Here is an 18,912-nt window from a genome sequence, read left to right as displayed (position 1 = left end):
GGAGGCGGAGGTTGTGGTGAGCCGAGGTCACCCTACTGCACTCCAGCCTGGGCAACAAGAGTGAAACTCCGTCTCAAAAAACAAAAAAGAAACAAAAAACAAAAAGCCAAGTTTTAATAATTGCTGTGTTTAACAACTGGCTTGTAACATGCCTGAAAATGCAACAACTAGCTCTCGTGACCTGTTGTGGTCTGGCTCCAGCATACAACTGTGCCACTGCCTTCTCCTTTGCCTGCTGTTTCCAAATAAGCTTCTTTGTTTAGTTAACAGGTGTCCATTTCTTTTTTTAAAAAATCTCCTTTTCTCCCATGAGATGGGGTAGGGAAGATGAACTCCCTTTCTCCTATCCTTAGACTTCCCTGGGGTGGGTGAACAAGTCACATGGAAGTTTGGTGAGAGGCTTCACTGGGAGGCAAGAGGATTAAAGCCTGTGTGTTCCCAAGAGCCTTCCTTGCATCTGGCCAGCTAACTGCTGCCTTGGCATAACTTTGGGAGGGTCAATTACCCCGTTTGGGGTAAGGGTGAATGTTTACAAAATGGGATAGGCTGAATTACTGCTGGTTTGTAGTTGGTGGAAAGAGGGAGAAAAGAGCCCGGCACATCCTCGTCCTTCCTCTCCTCTTCTTTTCTTTCCCTTTTCTGTTGTCACCATCACATTCCTTGATGTCATTCCTGCCATTGTGAGCTGACAGGCCCTCCCAGCCCTGGTGGACAGACCATAAGTAAATGGGGAGGAAGAGCTGGGAAGGTGGGGGCAGATCACATCAACATCTCGGCGTTGGGTTGGGTCTGCGTGGAGCCTCAGAAATGTTCCCCAGCCCATTCTTCCCAAGAACCAATGAGTAAAATCAGGGGCCTCCCACCTGAGATCAGGGAACCAGGCCCTGGAGTGGAACTTGGGGTGGAAAATGGCCTTCTTTGTCAACTGATTCATTCTCCAGAATTCAACTTGTTCTCCAACTCGGTGGTGTTTGAAAGCAACTTTATCCAGGTACCCTCATGCAGCTCAGGGCCAGCTGTCTTTCTGTTTCCAAAACCTGTTCCTAGGGGTTGGTTAGGAGATGCTGTGGCCTTTTAAAGCCCTGGAGGTGGGGGAGGAGGGACAAAGAAGCCACCAAAGCTAGAGAAAACCAGAAGGTCTGGGTCCCAAGTTCACCTCCATTTGTGCCTACCATATGATAGAGCTACCTGCAGGTCGTCTGCTTTAAGGAAATTGATTTATGCCTTACAAAAGGAGAGATCAGAGCTCAGTCTCCAGGCAGGGTTCATAGGCCCTTTCTGGGCCACTTGTCCAAACTGGGTAGTTACAGGGAATGAAGGTTACTGTTAGAAACCCTGCTCTGAAATCCAACCTCCTCACTCTGGGATGGTTTAGAAACAGCCTTGTTTGAAAGCGAAGACACTGGGTAAAAAGGTCTTGCCCAGATCCTACCATTCCCTAAAAGGATGGTGGTGACCAATGGAAGTGAGCCTGGGATGGGACCACTGGGAGTGGAAGGTGATCGTTTTCATAAGTATCAAGTCTTAGGCGGGTGCTGCCTGCCTCCCTCTAGCGGTCTAGCCTGAACCCGTGCTCCTGCGTGGGAGAGCATAACCAGTTGGTCAGCCAGTAAGCACACACTAAACATCACTGAGTGCAGGGCAGGAGGTGCAGAGAAAGATCAGTGTCCCTGGCCAGGAAGCCTATGAGTTTGGTTTACCCGTTATTTGGTAACTGTCTAAGCAAGCTCTATGTCAGAGAGTTTGGTCCAGCTGATGCCCCAGGCATGTGCTGGGGGCATTCAGGGCATTCTCTCTGGACTTTGGCAGTTGAAGAAGGCTTTCCAGAAGGGTCTTAAGCCATTCTTTGAGAGACTGCTGAGATTCTGGTAAGTGGAAGAACAGCGGGGAGGATATCTCAGACAGAAGGGCTTCAAAGTACCTAAGGAAAGGCAGGGAGGCTGGAATGCAAGGTCTGCAAGACACAGACCCATTCAAATGGAGTGGGAAAGCAGCCAGGGGTTATAGGAGAGAAGGCGGAAACAGTTTGAGGTGGGTCTTGGGCTTAATTTGGAGACTCTTCACAGAGCAGTGAGCTACTCCCTAATGGAGTCCCCGGATTCTGGAGAGCTGTGTTCATGGCTCCTGCCGCTCCACGGTCCCTTTGCTGCCCCCCGGGGGAGATGTGTAGTTGGGTGATCAACTGGCAAACCTGGGGCGAGCTCATTCCTAACATACCCTTGGTGGAGACAGAGCAGTAACATGGGAAGTCCAGTCTCAGGGTCCAATTTCTAGTCATTTCTATTTGGGTGTAATGATTCATGATTCGGCTGCAAATTTGTTCTCTTAATTTTTTTTTTTTTTTTTTGAGATGGAGTCTCACTCCGTTGCCCTGGTGCGATCTAGGCTCACTGCAACCTCTGCCTCCCGGGTTCAAGCAATTCTCCTATCTCAGCCTCCCGAGTAGCTAGGACTACAGGCGTACACCACCTTGCCCAGCTAATTTTTTTGTGTTTTAGTAGAGACAGGGTTTCACCATGTTGGCCAAGATGGTCTCAATCTCTTGACCTCATGATCCGCCCGACGTGGCCTCCCAAAGTGCTATTTTTTTGGCCTAATATTAAAACTGTTTAGATTCTCTGAATGGACACTAAGTGACCCAGGTAGCAACAAACTCAGAATGTGCTAGGGAGAGGCTGACCCCCAGAGAAAATTTCAAAGTTTGATTTAAAAAAATTTTTTTTGATAGAGACAGGGTCTCACCATGTAGCCCAGGCTCGTCTTGAACTCCTGGCTTCAAGTGATACTCCCGCTTTGGACTTCCAAAGTGCTGGGATTATAGGCGTGAATGACCGCACCCAGTCCAAAGTTTACTTGAAGTGATGCAATCCACGTATTAGTTATAGTTTTAGTTGTAGTGGAGTTACACCGCTTCCTCTCTCCCCTTTCCTGCACATCGCCATCACTGTCGTCTCAAAGCAGCATCACCCACAAATATTTATTGAGCACTTACTCTCAATACGTACAACCCTCTGTGTTTTGCAGAGGACATGAATTTTATTCCTCAACATGGGCTCCAGGAAGTGTCACTTTTTTTTTTCAAAATCAAAATTAACTTTTCTGGGAACACCATCTGGTCAGGCTGGTGGGAAATTACATTTCAGTCATTCCTGGGGCTTTCCCTTGTCCCCAGTTCCACCAAGGACTGGGCAGTGGTGTCGATGGTTTTACAAAGTCTAGAACATTGACTGGACTTAGTGGCTCATGCCTGTAATCTCAGCACTTTGGGAGGCTGAGAGGGGAAGATCACTTGAGCCCAGGAGTTTGACACCAGTCTGGGCAACATAGTGAGACCCCATCTCTATTTTCTAAAAAAAGTGTAGAGCATTGGGAGAAGGCCCTCTGGCCTTGGGAACACAGGGGTCCCTCCTCATATGTTCCTTACCTGGGTCCCCGTGGCTCCTTAGTGGCCCCAGTTCTTGTGCTTTTCTGCCAGCCGTGCATAGTGAAGTGGGGGTGTCTTAGCTGAGTGCCCAGTGGTGGGCATCCAGTATTTCTGTCCTGTGATGGCCCCCTTCTGCTTCAAGAGAATAGATCCTCATTCCATTCAAGACCCAGCAACAAGATAGCCCCTCCATCATCCTGGGAGAAGTGCTCCAAACCTCCCTCAACTCAAGCTGTCTGGGTCTTCCCTATTCAACAGCTTTTTCCTCACTTTCCTCCCCTTCTGGGACTTTCTTCACACAATCTCCCTTTTGGGCCATTAGAAACCAGTGCTGGCTTCTCCTACCCAAAGATGGGGGAATGAAAACTTCAATGCCACTCAGCTTTTTCTTGCTATTGCATCTTTTTACAGTTAGATAAAACAGAGGGGCCGGGCGCGGTGGCTCAAGCCTGTAATCCCAGCACTTTGGGAGGCCGAGACGGGCGGATCACGAGGTCAGAAGATCGAGAGACGATCCCGGCTAACACGGTGAAACCCCGTCTCTACTAAAAAATACAAAAAAATAGCCGGGCGAGGTGGCGGGCGCCTGTAGTCCCAGCTACTCGGGAGGCTGAGGCAGGAGAATGGCGTAAACCCGGGAGGCGGAGCTTGCAGTGAGCTGAGATCCGGCCACCGCACTCCAGCCTGGGTGACAGAGCAAGACTCCGTCTCAAAAAACAAAACAAAACAAAACAAAAAAAAAAAAAAACAAAAAACAGAGGACCCAGAGAAGGATAATATAGGGTTCCTGCAGCCAAGGACCTTAAAGTATATTTGGGGAGACCAACAAAAATGGTCAATAGCAGGTCAGGGCCCAGCTCAGTGTGCTGCACACCTGCCCCTAAGATGAAGTGCTGCTTTCCAGCATCTGTATCCTTCCACCCCTTGTTTTCTGCTCCTTTCTGACCCACGCACCTGAGGCTGATTTCCAGGTCACTAAGCCCGGGAACTGGAGAGATGTCTGTGAAGGGTCTGCCACCGTGATCCTTGGGGTGACCTCCTCGGTGCCCTCCCTGCCGCTCCCCAATGTCCTCCTGATGGCCAATGTTACCTGGCCCCGGGGTCCGTTTTCCACCTGGAGCACACCTGGTGATGCCCCAGTCATCACCCTCAGCAGGTAAAGGCTTGAGGGAGGGCCGGAAGGGATGGAATGATTGACTGGGATATGCATTGCTTTGTAGCTGGATTTTAGATCAAAAGAAAAGACAGTGTTCTTTAGTGCATAAACCCTGTAGAACTCATTCATTCATTTGTTTAGCAAGTATTTAATATCTTTTTTTTTTTTTTTTGAGATAGAGTCTCGCTCTGTTGCCCAGGCTGGAGTGCAGTGGCGTGATCTCGGCTCACTGCAAGCTCCACCTCCTGGGTTCACACCATTCTCCTGCCTCAGCCTCCCGAGTAGCTGGGACTATAGGTGCCCGCCACCACACCTGGCTAATTTTTTGTGTTTTTTAGTAGAGACAGGGTTTCACTGTGTTAGCTAGGATGGTCTCAATCTCCTGACCTCGTGATCTGCTTGCCTTGGCCTCCCAAAGTGCTGGGATTACAGGTGTGAGCCACCACGCCCAGCTGTATTTGTTTAGCATCTATATTTACCAAGCACTGTTCTTCGTGCTGGGATAGGGCAGTACACAGTCCTTGTCTCGAACCTGGTTTTTGAGAATCTTAGCTTCCTTTTCTGTAAATGTGTGTGTGTGTGTGTATACATGTGTGTACATGCAGACACATTTCCATGTCTTTTAAAATCTTTTTGTAAATATAATTTCAATAATTTCTATTTAGTAATATGAATGAATTAAAATTTACTTGACAAGTCCCTAATATTAGACATTTAGAAATGTTTCTTTTTGTCAATATAGATAGAGGGGGTTTCCAAGGAAAAAGTGGGGATACGAAAGTCAAACACGACTATGAAATCCTGAGATTGAAAAAAAAAATGCTAGATATTCAGGAGACATCTATCCTTTTCCTTGCCCTTTCAACACAGTAAGTCAGGATATAGGGAGAAAGAGTCCTAGAAACTGAGTCAGGATATCTTAGTTCCACGTCACACTTAATAAGATCTAAACTTGGGCAAATCACTTAGCCTCTCTAAGCGTCAGCCTCAAAATCTGTAAAGTGGAATTAATCATACTTATCTTGGCAGGGCATAGTGGCTCACATCTGTAATCCTAGCTCTTTGGGAGGCTGAGGTGGGAGGATCGCTTGAAGCCAGGAGTTCAAGACCAGTCTGGGCAACATAGGGAGATCCTGTTTCTACCAAAAAAATACCAAAATAATTAGGTGGGTGTACTGGCACACACCTGTATTCCTACTAAAGTCCTGGAAATTGGAGAGGAGTCAGTCTTAGTAATCACCCCCACTTTCATTACATGAGCATTCTCCCTTCAGCATCCCCCAGGCAGAGAGGTAGGAGGCCAATGACGCTGAGCCATCTCTAAGTGGGCACCCACATGGTTGATTGAAACCACAGGCTCTCTCATGGGAATGTCCTGATTATGCCCAGGCTTCTCCCCCTGAAGTACGTGGAGCTGCGAATCTACGACCGGCTCCAGCGCATCCTGAGGGTTAGGACAGTGACCGAAAAGATCTACTATCTGAAGCTCCACGAAAAACACCCAGAGATTGTGTTTCAATTCTGGGTCCGCTTGGTGAAAATTCTGCAGAAAGGCCTGTCCATCACCACCAAAGACCCGAGAATCGAATTCACTCACTGCCTGGTGCCCAAGATGCCCACCAGCTCCATAGAAACAACAGTAAGTGGACCTCCCTCCAGGACCTGTTGAGAGATAAGTATATATATGTATATATGTAAGTGTGTGTGTATATATATAGACGTTTCCATGTCTTTTAAAAGCTCTTTGTAAGTATCATTTTGATAATTTCTATTCAGTAGTATGAATGAATTAAAATTTATTTGACCTGTCCCTAATATTGAGACATTTAGAAATGTTTCTGTTTTTTTGAGACAGAGCCATGCCCTGTCACCCGGCTGGAGTGCAATTGCGCCATCTCGGCTCACTGCAACTTCCACCTCCCGAGTTCAAGCGATTCTCATGCCTCAGCCTCCAGAGTAGCTGGGATTACAGGTGTATGCCACTACGCCTGGCTCATTTTTGTATTTTTAGTAGAGATGGGGTTTCACCATGTTGGCCAAGCTGGTCCTGAACTCCTGTCCTCAAGTGATCCACCTGCCTTGGCCTCCCAAAGTGCTGGGATTACAGGTGTGAACCTCTGTGCCTGGCCTGTATTTATTATTGTAAATAATGCTAAAACAAGCATTTATATGTATGATCTACATTTCTGATTATGTTCTCAGATAGGTTTTTAGAAGTAGAATTCAAAGAGCATGAATGTTTTCAAGGCTCTTAACACACATTGCTAGATTATTTCCATAAATATCATACCAAATTATACTCTCACCAATAATATGAGTGTCTGTGGGCCGGGTGTGGTGGCTCACGCCTGTAATCCTAACACTTTGGGAGGCCAAGACAGGTGGATCACCTGAGGTCAGGAGTTCAAGATCAGCCTGCCCAACATGGCGAAACCCTGTCTTTACTAAAAATACAAAACTTAGCCCAGCATAGTGGCAGGCCCCTATAATGCTACTTGGGAAGCTGAGGCAGGAGTCACTTAAACCCGGGAAGTGAAGGTTGCAGTGAGCAGAAATCGTGCCACATTACTCCAGCCTGGGTGAAAGAGTGAAACTCCATCTCAAAAAAAAAAAAAAAAAAAAAGTATTTTACTGCATATCCTATTACAATTGAGCAGTAAACGTTTTAATAAATTTCCTAGTATAATAGGTAAAAAAGTGGCATTCTCTGATTTTCAATGAGTTTCAGCATTGTTACATTGTTATGTATTTATAGTCATATATATAATACAATATTATTTTAATATATTTTATATATATATTAATGCCATATATATGGCACTGTCTATTGTGTTCTTTGGCCATTTTTCTATTGGCAATCTTGTGTTTCTCTAAATTGATTTGTAAAAGAAAACTTTTTTTTTTTTTTTGAGATGGAATCTCACTCTGTTGCCAGGCTAGAGTGCAGTGGTGCAATCTTGGCTCACTGCAACCTCTGCCTCCCGGGTTCAAGTGATTCTCCTGCCTCAGCCTTCCGAGTAGCTGGGACTACAGGCGTGCACCACCACACCCAGCTAACTTTTGTATTTTTAGTAGAGATGGTGTTTCATCATGTTGGCCAGTATGGTCTTGATCTCTTGACCTCGTGATCCAACCGCCTCGGCCTCCCAAAGTGCTGGGATTACAGGCATGAGCCACTGTGCCCGGCCTATAATAAAACTTTTTATACATCAGGATTTTTGACCCTTACAAGTTTTTACAAATATTTCCTCAAATATTTGCCCTTCCTCTTTGGTTTATTTAGGGTACGTCTTTGATACACATAAGACCTTTCCAGGTCCTGCTTGGTATAGAAGCACAGGAAGGAAGGTCAATAGATTGGACTGTCCAAAATCTTCAGATTTCAGAATCTGAATGCTTTCCTCCTCCCACTTAAGTTCTGTGCTTCAGGTATGTTATTGACTTTGAAGGTCAGCAGTTTTATAGCCTGACAGCTCTGCTTCTGAACATTCAGATCTGTACTCTGGACAGAGTAGCCACCATAGTTGACCAGGGAGTGGGTGTGACCCTGCAAGGGGTCCCATTTTTTGTTGGATGATTCTCGGGGCTTAATGCTGAAGGAACAGGTTCCCAGGGCTAGGGTGTGAAACTCAACTGTAATATCACAAACCCCTTCAAAGTTCTACCCCAAGGAGGCCAAGAACTCTCTGAGCAGACCTATCCATCTGACGCTAAATTTCTCCATCCAGCCTGAAAACAGCCTCCTGTCATCCCCCCAGCCTAGCGAGTCCCTCGTGCTGCTGGCGGCTGAGCAGACCAGTGGCAGTTTCTCACAGCTCTCAGGAAAGCTCCAGCTCACAGCAGACAGGTGGGTCCTCTGTGGGGTCAGCTCCAGATCCCTTCCTCCAGCGTGAAGTCATGGGATCAATGACACCCTCTACCAATCTATCTCAGTTCCTTCTTTGTATTTTAGATAGTCATGCACATGGCTTTTTCTGTCAATTTTATTGTAAGCCTGCCTTTGAAAATAAGGTCTTTGGCTCTTTGATCTGAATATTCACTCCTTAGGCAAAATCCAGTGTTTTCTAATGACAGGTGTTCAATAAAAGGAATGAGGGATGAGAAAATCAATTCAAAGAAGTGAAGCTAACAAAGCAGGCTCATGGTGGAGTTAGCTATTGACTATTTCCAATCCAAGCTCACAAGGATCCCTGGGGTAAAACCCTAGTTCTCTTTGCCTCATCTGCCTCTTCTTTTATTGTTTTCTTTTTGCTTCTTTTCTTTTTTTTTTTGGAAGACAGAGTTTCACTCTTGCTGCCCAGGCTGGAGTGCAATGGCGTGATGTCGGCTCACTGCAACCTCCACCTTCTGGGTTCAAGCGATTCTCTCGACTCAGCCTCCCAAGTAGCTGGGATTACAGGCACCTGCCACCACACTCAGCTAATTTTTTGTATTTTTAGTAGAGACAGGGTTTCACCATGTTGGCCAGGCTGGTCTCGAACTCCTGACCTCAGGTGATCCACCCACCTTGGCCTCCCAAAGTGCTGGAATTACAGGCGTGAGTCACTGTGCCTGGCCCTCACCAGCCTCTTCTGCAAAACGGACAGAATAAGGGAAACTACTGGTAGCTCCAAAGTCTCATTAATTTACTAATAATTGTATTAGATTCTTTCTGTAAAAAGTGATAGAAACTCAAAGTAAGATAGTGCAACCAATATGCTGCACAAATGCAACTTGTAGGGTATCATCAGAATGCAAATTTATTTTGTCTGCCCTTCATAACTTTTTCAGTGGCAGAAGTTTTCCTCTTGCCCCTGGATAAAAGCTGGATTTCTGGGCAGGCTACATAGCATATGGGCTCTCTCTGAGACTATAAAAGCTCCTTTGGTCCATTTAAATTGCAAAAGCAGCCTCAATTCTGAAATTAAAATATCTAATGTCTGAAAATTATCAAAACCCTGAACTTACCACATCTTCTCCTTACCCTCAGTCTGGCTCCCTATCAAGGTGACCTTTCCTAGCGGGGAACTGGGTTGTCACTCTTCTTCTCTTTCTGTTTCCTAATATTTAAAGCTAACTTTTTTCTCTTAGGAGCTTTCTTTCTTTTTTCTTTTTCCTCCTTTCTTTCTTTTCTTTCTCTTTCCTTTCCCCCTCCCCTCCCCTCCCCTCCCCTCCCCTCTCCTCTCCTCTCCTTTGCATTCCAACAGTGTCTCACTCTGTTGCCCAAGCTGGAGTACAGTGCCATGATCTTGGCTCACTACAGCCTCAATCTCCTGGGGTCAAGCAGTCCTCCCACCTCAGCCTCCCAAGTAACTGGGACTACAGGCATGCACCACCATGCCTGGTTAATTTTTTAAATTTTTAGTAGAGACAAGGTCTTGCTATGTTGCCCAGGCTGGTCTCAAACTCCTGAACCGAAGTGATCCTCCCACCTTGGCCTCCTAAAGTGCTGGGATTATAGTCATGAGCCATTACAACTGGCAAGGAGCTTTCTTGGGTTCTTTGAAATCTCCTTTCTGGCCCCTCAACTGCAACACCTCCCTTTCATCTGGCCACACTGTGCCCCCCCCACCCCCACCCCCACCCTCCCAGCCATGGCTCTGCAGGGGCCATGCCCCCCCAGGCACTAGCTATCCCCTCACCCCTTTAAGGAGTCCTCTTGGATAGGGCTTACAGTGGCTCCAGGCTGGTGTGCACGTGCTCGCTTGCTCTCTCTCTCTCTCTCTCTCTCTCTCTCACAGCCCACATCTGACCTTCAGGAAACATCCTCTCATATTTTGACTAGCCACTGGAGAGGAGGACCTTGCTTCCTAGGCACAGAAGCAACTCCCAGAGCCCAGGAGCCACAGCTCAAGCTCCCTGGGTTGACCCAGGAAGGCTCTCTCTTTCAGCTTGAGGAGAAGGAGGCAGCAGTTCTTTACAAAGGACTCTCTCCCCATGTGACAACCCAAGCCCTTGGTTACCAAGACTGGTAATCCCTCAGGCCCCCCAGCTCATTCTCACTTCTCTGATCTTAAATTTTTGGTCCCTGGGATTTTGTCTTTGAGTCGTAATACGTTATATTCTCAACACATCAAAGTAGTACTTAAGGTCTGAAAAGTTGTTTGTTCCTCCAGCAGAGCAGGCCTTAGCTCCAGGCTCCCTCCTCCTCCTCCCGTGTGGCTTTCTCTCCTTGGGTTGCCTTTAACATTATTCCATATATGCATATTGTGCCCCGCATTTCCATACATGTGCTTAAAGCACTGGCGCTGGAAAAAGCCATAACTAGAAAGAGAGTTGTTTTGTTTTGTTTTGTTTGAGAAGGAGTCTCACTCTGTCACGCAGACTGGAGTGCAGTGGTGCCATCTCGGCTCACTGCAAGCTCCACCTCCTGGGTTCAAGCGATTCCCATGCCTCAGCCTCCTGAGTAGCTGGGATTACAGGCGTGTGCCACCATGCCCAGCTAATTTTTGTATTTTTAGTACAGACGGGGTTTCACCATATTGGCCAGGCTGGTCTTGAACTCCTGACCTCAAGTGATCCACCCACCTCGGCCTCCAAAAGTGCTAGGATTACAGGCGTGAGCCACTGCACCCACCCAAAAGTGGTTTTTAAGTTAAATTTTAACAATGTTTTCGTTTTCTTCTATTGCTTTCAATAACCCCAAAATTCCCTGGGCTCCAACAGGAACAATGACACTGCCATTGAAATAGACAACCGCAGCAGCTACAAGATACCCTCACCAGTGGCATCTCCAATCAATTTGAATATACCCATGAGAGCTGTCTTGAGCCACAGCCTCTGGGAACAAGAGGATCCGGATGAGCACCTTCTACAAGTTCCTGTAGCCAGTTCCCTAGGAGAGCACTTCTTGGGACCCTGACACCTAGGCAAAACATGCTCTTCCTGGCATGCGTGTACTTGTACTTGCTACCACCTCTTATAATGCTCCTTTCCCACTGTGAGCCGAGTGACCATGGGAGAGGTAAGATGGTGTTTCCAACAAGGTGCTTCTGTGCTTCCACCAATAAACTTCCAAGTGAGTCCCTAATTGTTACAGGTTGTGCTATAGGGAGGCTCCAGTTTGGGAAAGGACTGACTGAGAACAGGAGCAGTTTTTGGAAAAATAGGTGGGAAAAGTTACTATCTGTGTATTATTCCATTCTTGCATTGTTATAAAGAACTACTTAAGACTGGGTAATTTTATTTATTTATTTATTTATTTATTTATTTATTTATTTATTTATTTTGGAGATAGAGTCTTGCTCTGTCACCAGGCTGGAATACAGTGGCGTGATCATGGCTCACTGCAACCTCCACCTCCTGGGTTCAAGCAATTCTTGTGCGTCAGCCTCCCAAGTAGCTGGGACTACAGGCACCCAATATACCTGGCTAATTTTTTGTGTTTTAGTAGAGATGGGGTTTCACCATGTTGCCCAGGCTGGTCTCCAACTCCTGAGCTCAGGCCATCCACTCACCTTGGCCTCTCAAAGGGCTAGGATTACAGGCGTGAGCCACCAGGCCCAGCCTCAAGACTGGGTAATTTATGAAGAAAAGAGGCTAATTGGCTCATGGTTCCCTAGGCTGTACAGGAAGCATGGCTGGGGAGGCCTCAGGAAACTTACAATGAAGGCAGAAGACAAAAGAGAAGCAGACCTGTCCTACATGGCTGGAGCAGGAGAAAGAAACGAGGAGGTGCTACACACTTCTAAACAACCAGATCTCATGAGAACTCATTATCATGAGAATAGCAAGGAGGAAATCCACCCCCATGATCCAATCATCTCCCACCGGCCACCTCCTCCAACACTGGGGATTAAATTCCACATGAAATTTGGGCAGGGAGACAGAGCCAAATCATATAGTAGTCTGCTCAATTGAAACCACACAATAGCCAAGTAAAGCCAAGAAAGCCAGTCCAAGACTGGCTTGGAAAGGGCCTCTGAGGAGAGGAAAGGGCCACTGAGGAGAAATCAATTTTCAAAGGGGCAGGGGGAAATAGAGGCCGAGGTACTACAAGCCCAAAATAAAATAAATCCTGAGAAGGATGGCAACCAGCTGGAAGATTCTTTTGTGTTGCTCCATTATCTCAAGCAAGAAATTGAGTCTTTGGCTGGGCACAGTGGCTCATGCCTGTAATCCTAGCACTTTGGAAGGCTGAGGTGGGTGGATCACTTGAGGTCAGGAGTTCGAGACCAGCCTGACCAACATGGCAAAACCCTGTCTCTACCCAAAATACAAAAATTAACTTGACGTGGTGGTACACGCCTGTAGTCCCAGCTACTCAGGAGGCTGAGGCAGGAGAATTACTTGAACCAGGAGGCAGAGCTTGCAGTGAGCCAGGATCATGCCACTGTGCTCCAGCCTGGGTGACAGAGCCAGACTCCATCTCAAAAAAAAATAAAATAAAATAAATTAGGTCTTCCTCGCCCCACTCCCTGTGTTAGTATAAAGCTATGAAGGCTCCCCCTGACCCATACAACATTTTGTTGCTAATGAAAACATGGTAAGGAAGATATTGACTGTCCATCACCAGAAATCCTGATTGATTTGACTATTCCTACCCAGAACCTAATGAAAGTGAACTGGAAGACATGGCATCTTTGAGTATTGGGAATGGGGCAGGAGCTTTGGCCAACCTTTGTACACGTAGGGAGTATCTACAAGGAAAATACCACCACTCCTTTTTTTTTTTTGAGATAGAGTCTTGTTCTGTTGCCCAGGCTGGAGTGCAGTGGTGTGATCTTGGCTCACTGCAACCTCCGCCTCTCAGGTTCAAGTGATTCTTGTGCCTCAGCCTCCCAAGTAGCTGGGGTTACAGATATGCACCACCAGCCCGGCTAATTTTTGTATTTTTAGTAGAGACAGGGTTTCTCCACGTTGGCCAGGCTGGTCTCGAACTCCTGACCTCAGGTTATCCACCCTCCTCGGCCTCCCAAAGTGGTGGGATTACAGGCATGAGCCACCACGCCCAGCCCCACCATGCCCATTCCAATATTTAATAAGTATTCGTCAAGCTCCTGCGAGGGGCTAGACACTGCGTTTGATGCTAAGTATACTGGAGAGAACAAGACAGATGGACAAGTTACCTGCCTTTAGGGAGGGTCTGGGAGAGATGCCAAGCCCTATTTTGGAGACATAGGGAAGCCATTAATGTTGACCTGATGTCTGAGCCACCCAGCCTGCAAATGAAGGCTGGAGGCCCTGCTTTCCAGCATATGTGGTTCACATCCTGTGTGGTGCAGAGAGAAAGAACATGGTTGCCCTCTCTCTTGTGCGTGCTCGGTTGTGCTGAGTAGTCAAATCTGGCTGAATTGAGTCAGAAAAGACATCTGAGCTAAGAGGATGCCTGATGCTTGTTGGTTTTGTCTTGCCTCCAGTAAAATTAAAAACAAGTTTCCTTTCAGCATGTTACAATCGAATAAGCTGAGCATTGTTGGTGCTGGTGTGGGACATCTAGAAGCTGAACTTAGAAGAGACTACTGTGCGGCATGATTGTACTTCCCAGTGCATGCCTGTTGTCCTGGTATCATTATTAATACATACCCATTTCACCCTGAGAAGTGTCCCTCAGCGAATCACAAATCATGTGGCCACCCTATCTATATGGCATGCTTACAAATGTTTAAAAGGCTTGTCATCCCCACTTCTTTGTCTTGGTTTAAGCCTTCATCAGCCCTCACCTAGACTATTATGTTAATAGCAACCCCAGACTAGGCATGGTAGCTCACACCTGTAATCCCAGCACTTTGGAAGGCCGAGGTGGGTGGATCACAAGGTCAGGAGTTCAAGACCAGCCTGTCCAATATGGTGAAACCCCATCTCTACTAAAAATACAAAAATTAGCTGGGTGTGGTGGCACACACCTGTAGTCCCAGCTACTCGGGAGGCTGAGGCAGAAGAATCACTTGAACCCGGGAGGCGGAGGTTACAGTGAGCAGAGATGGTGCCACCGCACTCCAGCCTGGGCGACAAAGCCAGACTCCATCTCAAAAAACAATAAAATAAAATAAAATAAAATAGTAACCCCAATTGGTCTCCCAGACTTTATCATAATAGTAGCTAACATCTTTAGAAATTTGCTATCTTCCAAGCACTATACTGACTTTACAAAGATCACTAAACCACAGCACAAGCCATTGAGAAGCAGATCTTATTATTACATTTTATAAATGATAAACCGGAGCCACAGAGAGGTTCAAGAACTTGCTTAAGGTCACACAGGTAGGAAGTAGCAGAGCCAGGACTTGAAGCCAGTCTGTCTAACTTCAAAGTCCAAATTACTCTTGATGGCTCTCCAATGTCTTCCCAACTCATTCCCTTTTCATACCTCTAACAGAGCAACCTTTTTGACACATAAATCTGACAGGAAGGACCAGGCATGGTGGCTCATACCTGTAATCCCAGCACTTTGGAAGGCTGAGGTGGGCAGATCACTTGAAGTCAGAAGTTTGAGACCAGCCTGGCCAACGTGGTGAAACCCTGTCTCCACTAAATATGTCAAAATTAGCTGGGCATGGTGGTGCGTGTCTGTAGTCCCAGCTACTCAGAGGCTGAGGCAGGAGAATCTCTTGAACTGGGGAGGCAGAGGTTGAAGTGAGCCGAGATCACTCCGCTGTGCTCTAGCCTGGACAACAGAGCGAGACTCTGTCTCAAAAAAAAAAAAAAAATCTGACCGAGCTTGCCCTTAATAAAACCAAACCCTCTGACATGAAATGTCCAGGCTCCTGCCTCTCTCTCCAGCCTCTCCACTGGCCACTGCTGCCGTAGAATCTTATGCTCCCACCATGCCAAATTTCTTGTGGTTCCCTAAATGCACCATGTTTTAAGATACTTCGAGGACATTGTATACACTTTTGTTCTACCTGAGATACCTTTGCTTACTTTCTCCACCTGTTGCCCTCATGACACTTATCTTTATTGATGGATTTCTTCAATGCTACTATTGTGCCTTACATGTGCCTTGTATTATAGCATTTTTATAGCATTTCTCACCTAATTGTGGCTATTTGTTTACATGTCTGTCTCCCTGGTGGAGCTATGAACTCTTTGATAACAGATGCCATTTTATGTCAGACTTCTTTGGTTGCCAGTAAGAGAAGCTGACTCTAATCTAAACCAAAAGGGATTCATTGGATGATTGTAGGTTGGCTCACAGAATCAAGAGGACAACTGCGGAGCCGGTCTTGGAATGCTCTGACACCAGAACAGCTCTGCGAATTCAGATAAGGGTAGTGAATTGACCATTTCATCAAATGCTGCAGCAGGCTGGGTGGTTTCCCTAAAGGAAATTGAGGTGTGTTACAAGAAGACCAATAGGGGAACAGGTATCTGGTGGCTGATAATAACAAATTTCCACGGCAGTCTCTGTTCTCTGTTGGAAGAGGTACTCCACCATGGTCCTTGAGCATCTCTACACATTCTTGCTAAGCGTGTCAAATTTCAAGTCCTAACTGTCCTCTGTCTCTGGGGGAGGGGACAGGTTTGGTTACTGTTTGTTGTAAAAATTACTGAGCCTTTCGCCATGGATGCCTCAGCTGTATGCAAAACCCCTTGTGTTGCTGGGGGATAGGGCAACTGGTTCAGCCATGCTGGTGCTTCTGCTGTTTGCTGTTGGCAATAAACTATACTGTTTTTGTTCACTGAATCTCTGCCTACTTTGCACACCTAAGTGATCATGGTAAGTCAACCTGCATGCTTGCTTAGTCATTTTTTTAGAATATTGTTACTCCTTGACATCCTCTATGAAACCTAGATTCTTCTCTGACACTGTCCAAACCCACGTACAATCTCTTTTTTTTTTTTTCTTTTTTCTTTTTTTTTGGAGATTAAGTCTTGCTCTGTCACCCAGGCTGGAGTGCAGCAGTGCAATCTCGGTTCACTGCAACCTCCGCCTCCCAGGTTCAAGCAATTCTCCCGACTCAGCCTCCTGAGTAGCTGGGTTTACAGGCACGTGCCACCACATCCAGCTAATTTTTGTATTTTTAGTAGAGATAGGGTTTCACTGTGTTGGCCAGGATGGTCTCAATCTCCCGACCTCATGATCTGCCCACCTTGGCCTCCCAAAGTGCTGGGATTACAGGCATGAGCCACCACACCCGCCCCCCTTGGTTTCTTTCTTACCTTTGTATTCTAAAACTTCTAGACCAAACAGTAAATACAAATGTCACAAGCATACCCTATGCACAAAAATGAGAGAAGGATTAATTTAAATAACATACATCACTGCAGAGAAAGAAATACAGGTGAAAGTTTTAGTTCTTTCTGCTTCTTGGTTACAAGTCAGTAGTAGTTGTTATTTATGACTTCCCTCATATACTACCATTCCAGGTACCTCTTGTTTTGACCGGGTTTGTTCCCTCGTAGGGAGTCCACAAACTTTCACTCCTGAAAAGCCCAAGCCCTTGATGGTTTTACACATGTAGAGCTGTGTGATCGTCTTTTGACTGAGCGGAGCTGTAAAGAGGCATCTCAGTTTCCTCTGAGTACCACTCCTACTTCTCTCTGCCCCCATTCTGTAGAGCCATCTTTTTGCTTTTCATGATAACGGTCAATCTGCTTCAACAACTCCAAAACTCCCTTCTACACATAACACCATGCTCTCCTAATGGCAGGAGGAGCCAAAAACGGCAGCCACAGCTCAGTTTTCAGTTAGTGGAATGATTTTTGTGCCCCTGGTGAAATCACTTTCACCCTTAGGTATTAAAATCTCCAAACTTCATATACACAATTAAAAATTATTTTTTCTTTTTAAAAAATATTTTCCTATGTGTTCTATGCAGTTTTTCATACAACTCTTTCTTAAGAAACTCCTAGAGGATATACTCCATTAAAATGAAGCCAACTCAGAAAAACACGGCTCCAGGAAAGGGGTGGGTTCAATGTAGGAAAAAAGTGAAGGCAGTATCAGGTGAAGAGAGATGAAGAGAGAGTCCAGAATGACAGAAGAACAGCAGCGCCAGAAAGCAGTCAGCTCTTACTGGAGCAGGGGAGAGGACTCTGCAAAATGCATCTCCACAGAGATCAAATTGATGGAATACCTGATGTGTTTGAATGCACTGAGAGATTTACACTTATGGCAAAGTTTAGGGTTGTGTTAGGAATAGGACTATTAAACCAAGCAAACAAAAATATATTAACTCCAAGAGGAAGAAGTTGTACAAAAAAAGAGAAATGTAACTCAAGCATGTACTGTATCTTTGACTATTCATAATATTGTACACATTGACTATAGATTGAATCAAAGCAAAGGATGACTGAAAGGCAATTCGTGGTATGGGGGAAAGGGGAAGGGAAAAAGGTGAAGATTAAACTCTCCTCTTCTATGGCTGGAAGTTCTGTGCCCCAGAATTCCCTTGGTTCCTGCATGTTCTCCAAGCTGATCTACATCTAGCAGCTCATCACCTCTGGTTTCCAGGTGGGTTTGGCCAGTGGGAAGCCCGGGCAGGAGATCAGAGAGGATGAGGAGAATGGGGTAAGGACAACTATTTCCTCCCTTGTGGTGACATAAGGTAGGCTGTTAACAGAGGGAAACTGTCAGAAGCATTTGAACCAGAGCAACTCCATCTTGAATGGGGGCTGGGTAAAATAAGGCTGAGACCTACTGGGCTCCATTCTAATGGAGGAGGTCAGGCATTCTTAGTCAAAGGATGAGATAAGAGGTCGGCACAAGATACAGGTCACAAAGACACCACTTGATAAAACGGGTCACAGTAAAGAAGCCAGCTAAGAACCCCCAACACTAAGATGGTGACAAAAGTGACCTCCGGTCGTCCCGCTGCTAATTATATGCTAATTATAATGCATTAGCATGCAAAAGGACTACTATTCTCTAATAAACTTGCTTTCACTTTATGGACTCACCCTGAATTCTTCTTGGGTTCAAGAACCCTCTCTTGGGGTCTGGATCAGGACCCCTTTCCTGTAACAAAACTGCTCCTCTCGTGGTGGCTTCCTCTGCTAGACTCTCCCGGGTCCAGTAACCACTCCTTCCCTTTACCCTTCAGATCCCTGGTATGGACTTAGCTAGCTGGATGCCCCCTTCCTGAATTGTGTAACGTGAGCAGGAACGTCACTCATCTCCATGCAGGCGTCCTAGTGGGGACATCATCCTGGCAAGGCAGTGCCGGCCATGAGACAGTCGCTGGGCTTCCCTCCAGCTTACTGCTTTTTGGTTCTGGCCTATTCTCCATGCCTGGTTCTTTTAACCTTCAGTTGGTGTGAAGAGCTCCCCAATAGTCTTCCAACAAATTCCCTTCTGCTTGGGTTGGCTGCATGTTTTCTATGTGTACAACCATGAAGTCTAATTGGTGTGGTTCTGTGCCCAGAAACGTGGATGCTGCGTAGGGAAACGTGCCAGCCATATGTGTCTATT

At 46.3% G+C, this 18,912-nt stretch overlaps 1 protein-coding gene across 12 annotated transcripts; it reads left to right on the top strand.

Annotated features, from left to right (window-relative positions):
- The first annotated feature begins 700 nt into the window (after window positions 1-700).
- On the top strand, window positions 701-11,589 carry GARIN1A (golgi associated RAB2 interactor 1A). 12 transcript variants are annotated; one of them, XR_011621988.1, is made up of 7 exons: window positions 701-991; window positions 1,786-1,868; window positions 4,329-4,580; window positions 5,937-6,219; window positions 8,339-8,427; window positions 10,301-10,530; window positions 11,226-11,364. XR_011621988.1 is itself a non-coding variant. In XM_071094539.1 (6 exons), the coding sequence occupies exons 1-5, from the start codon at window positions 839-841 to the stop codon at window positions 7,993-7,995; spliced, it is 903 nt and encodes a 300-aa protein (XP_070950640.1). In that variant the 5' UTR covers window positions 701-838; the 3' UTR covers window positions 7,996-8,009; window positions 8,339-8,427. The 12 variants fall into 12 exon arrangements, 10 of the variants coding, with proteins under 10 accessions (XP_070950640.1, XP_070950639.1, XP_070950636.1 ...); XR_011621987.1 differs by having other exon boundaries at window positions 709-991; window positions 8,309-8,427; XM_071094539.1 differs by lacking the exons at window positions 10,301-10,530; window positions 11,226-11,364 and adding an exon at window positions 7,864-8,009.
- Window positions 11,590-18,912: the final 7,323 nt, after the last annotated feature.

Source organism: Macaca nemestrina, chromosome 4 (assembly GCF_043159975.1).
Source record: "Macaca nemestrina isolate mMacNem1 chromosome 4, mMacNem.hap1, whole genome shotgun sequence".
NCBI lineage: Eukaryota > Metazoa > Chordata > Mammalia > Primates > Cercopithecidae > Macaca > Macaca nemestrina.
This window is presented reverse-complemented; position numbering and strand designations above follow the sequence as displayed.

Excerpts from the sequence above, each read along its gene's own strand:
- GARIN1A (XM_071094534.1), top strand. The coding sequence starts at position 839 with ATGAGTAAAATCAGGGGCCTCCCACCTGAGATCAGGGAACCAGGCCCT. Across the intron at positions 1,869-4,328 it reads GAGAGACTGCTGAGATTCTG|CATCTGTATCCTTCCACCCC; the intron begins GTAAGTGGAAGA and ends GCTGCTTTCCAG. Across the intron at positions 8,428-11,225 it reads CTCCAGCTCACAGCAGACAG|GAACAATGACACTGCCATTG; the intron begins GTGGGTCCTCTG and ends GGGCTCCAACAG.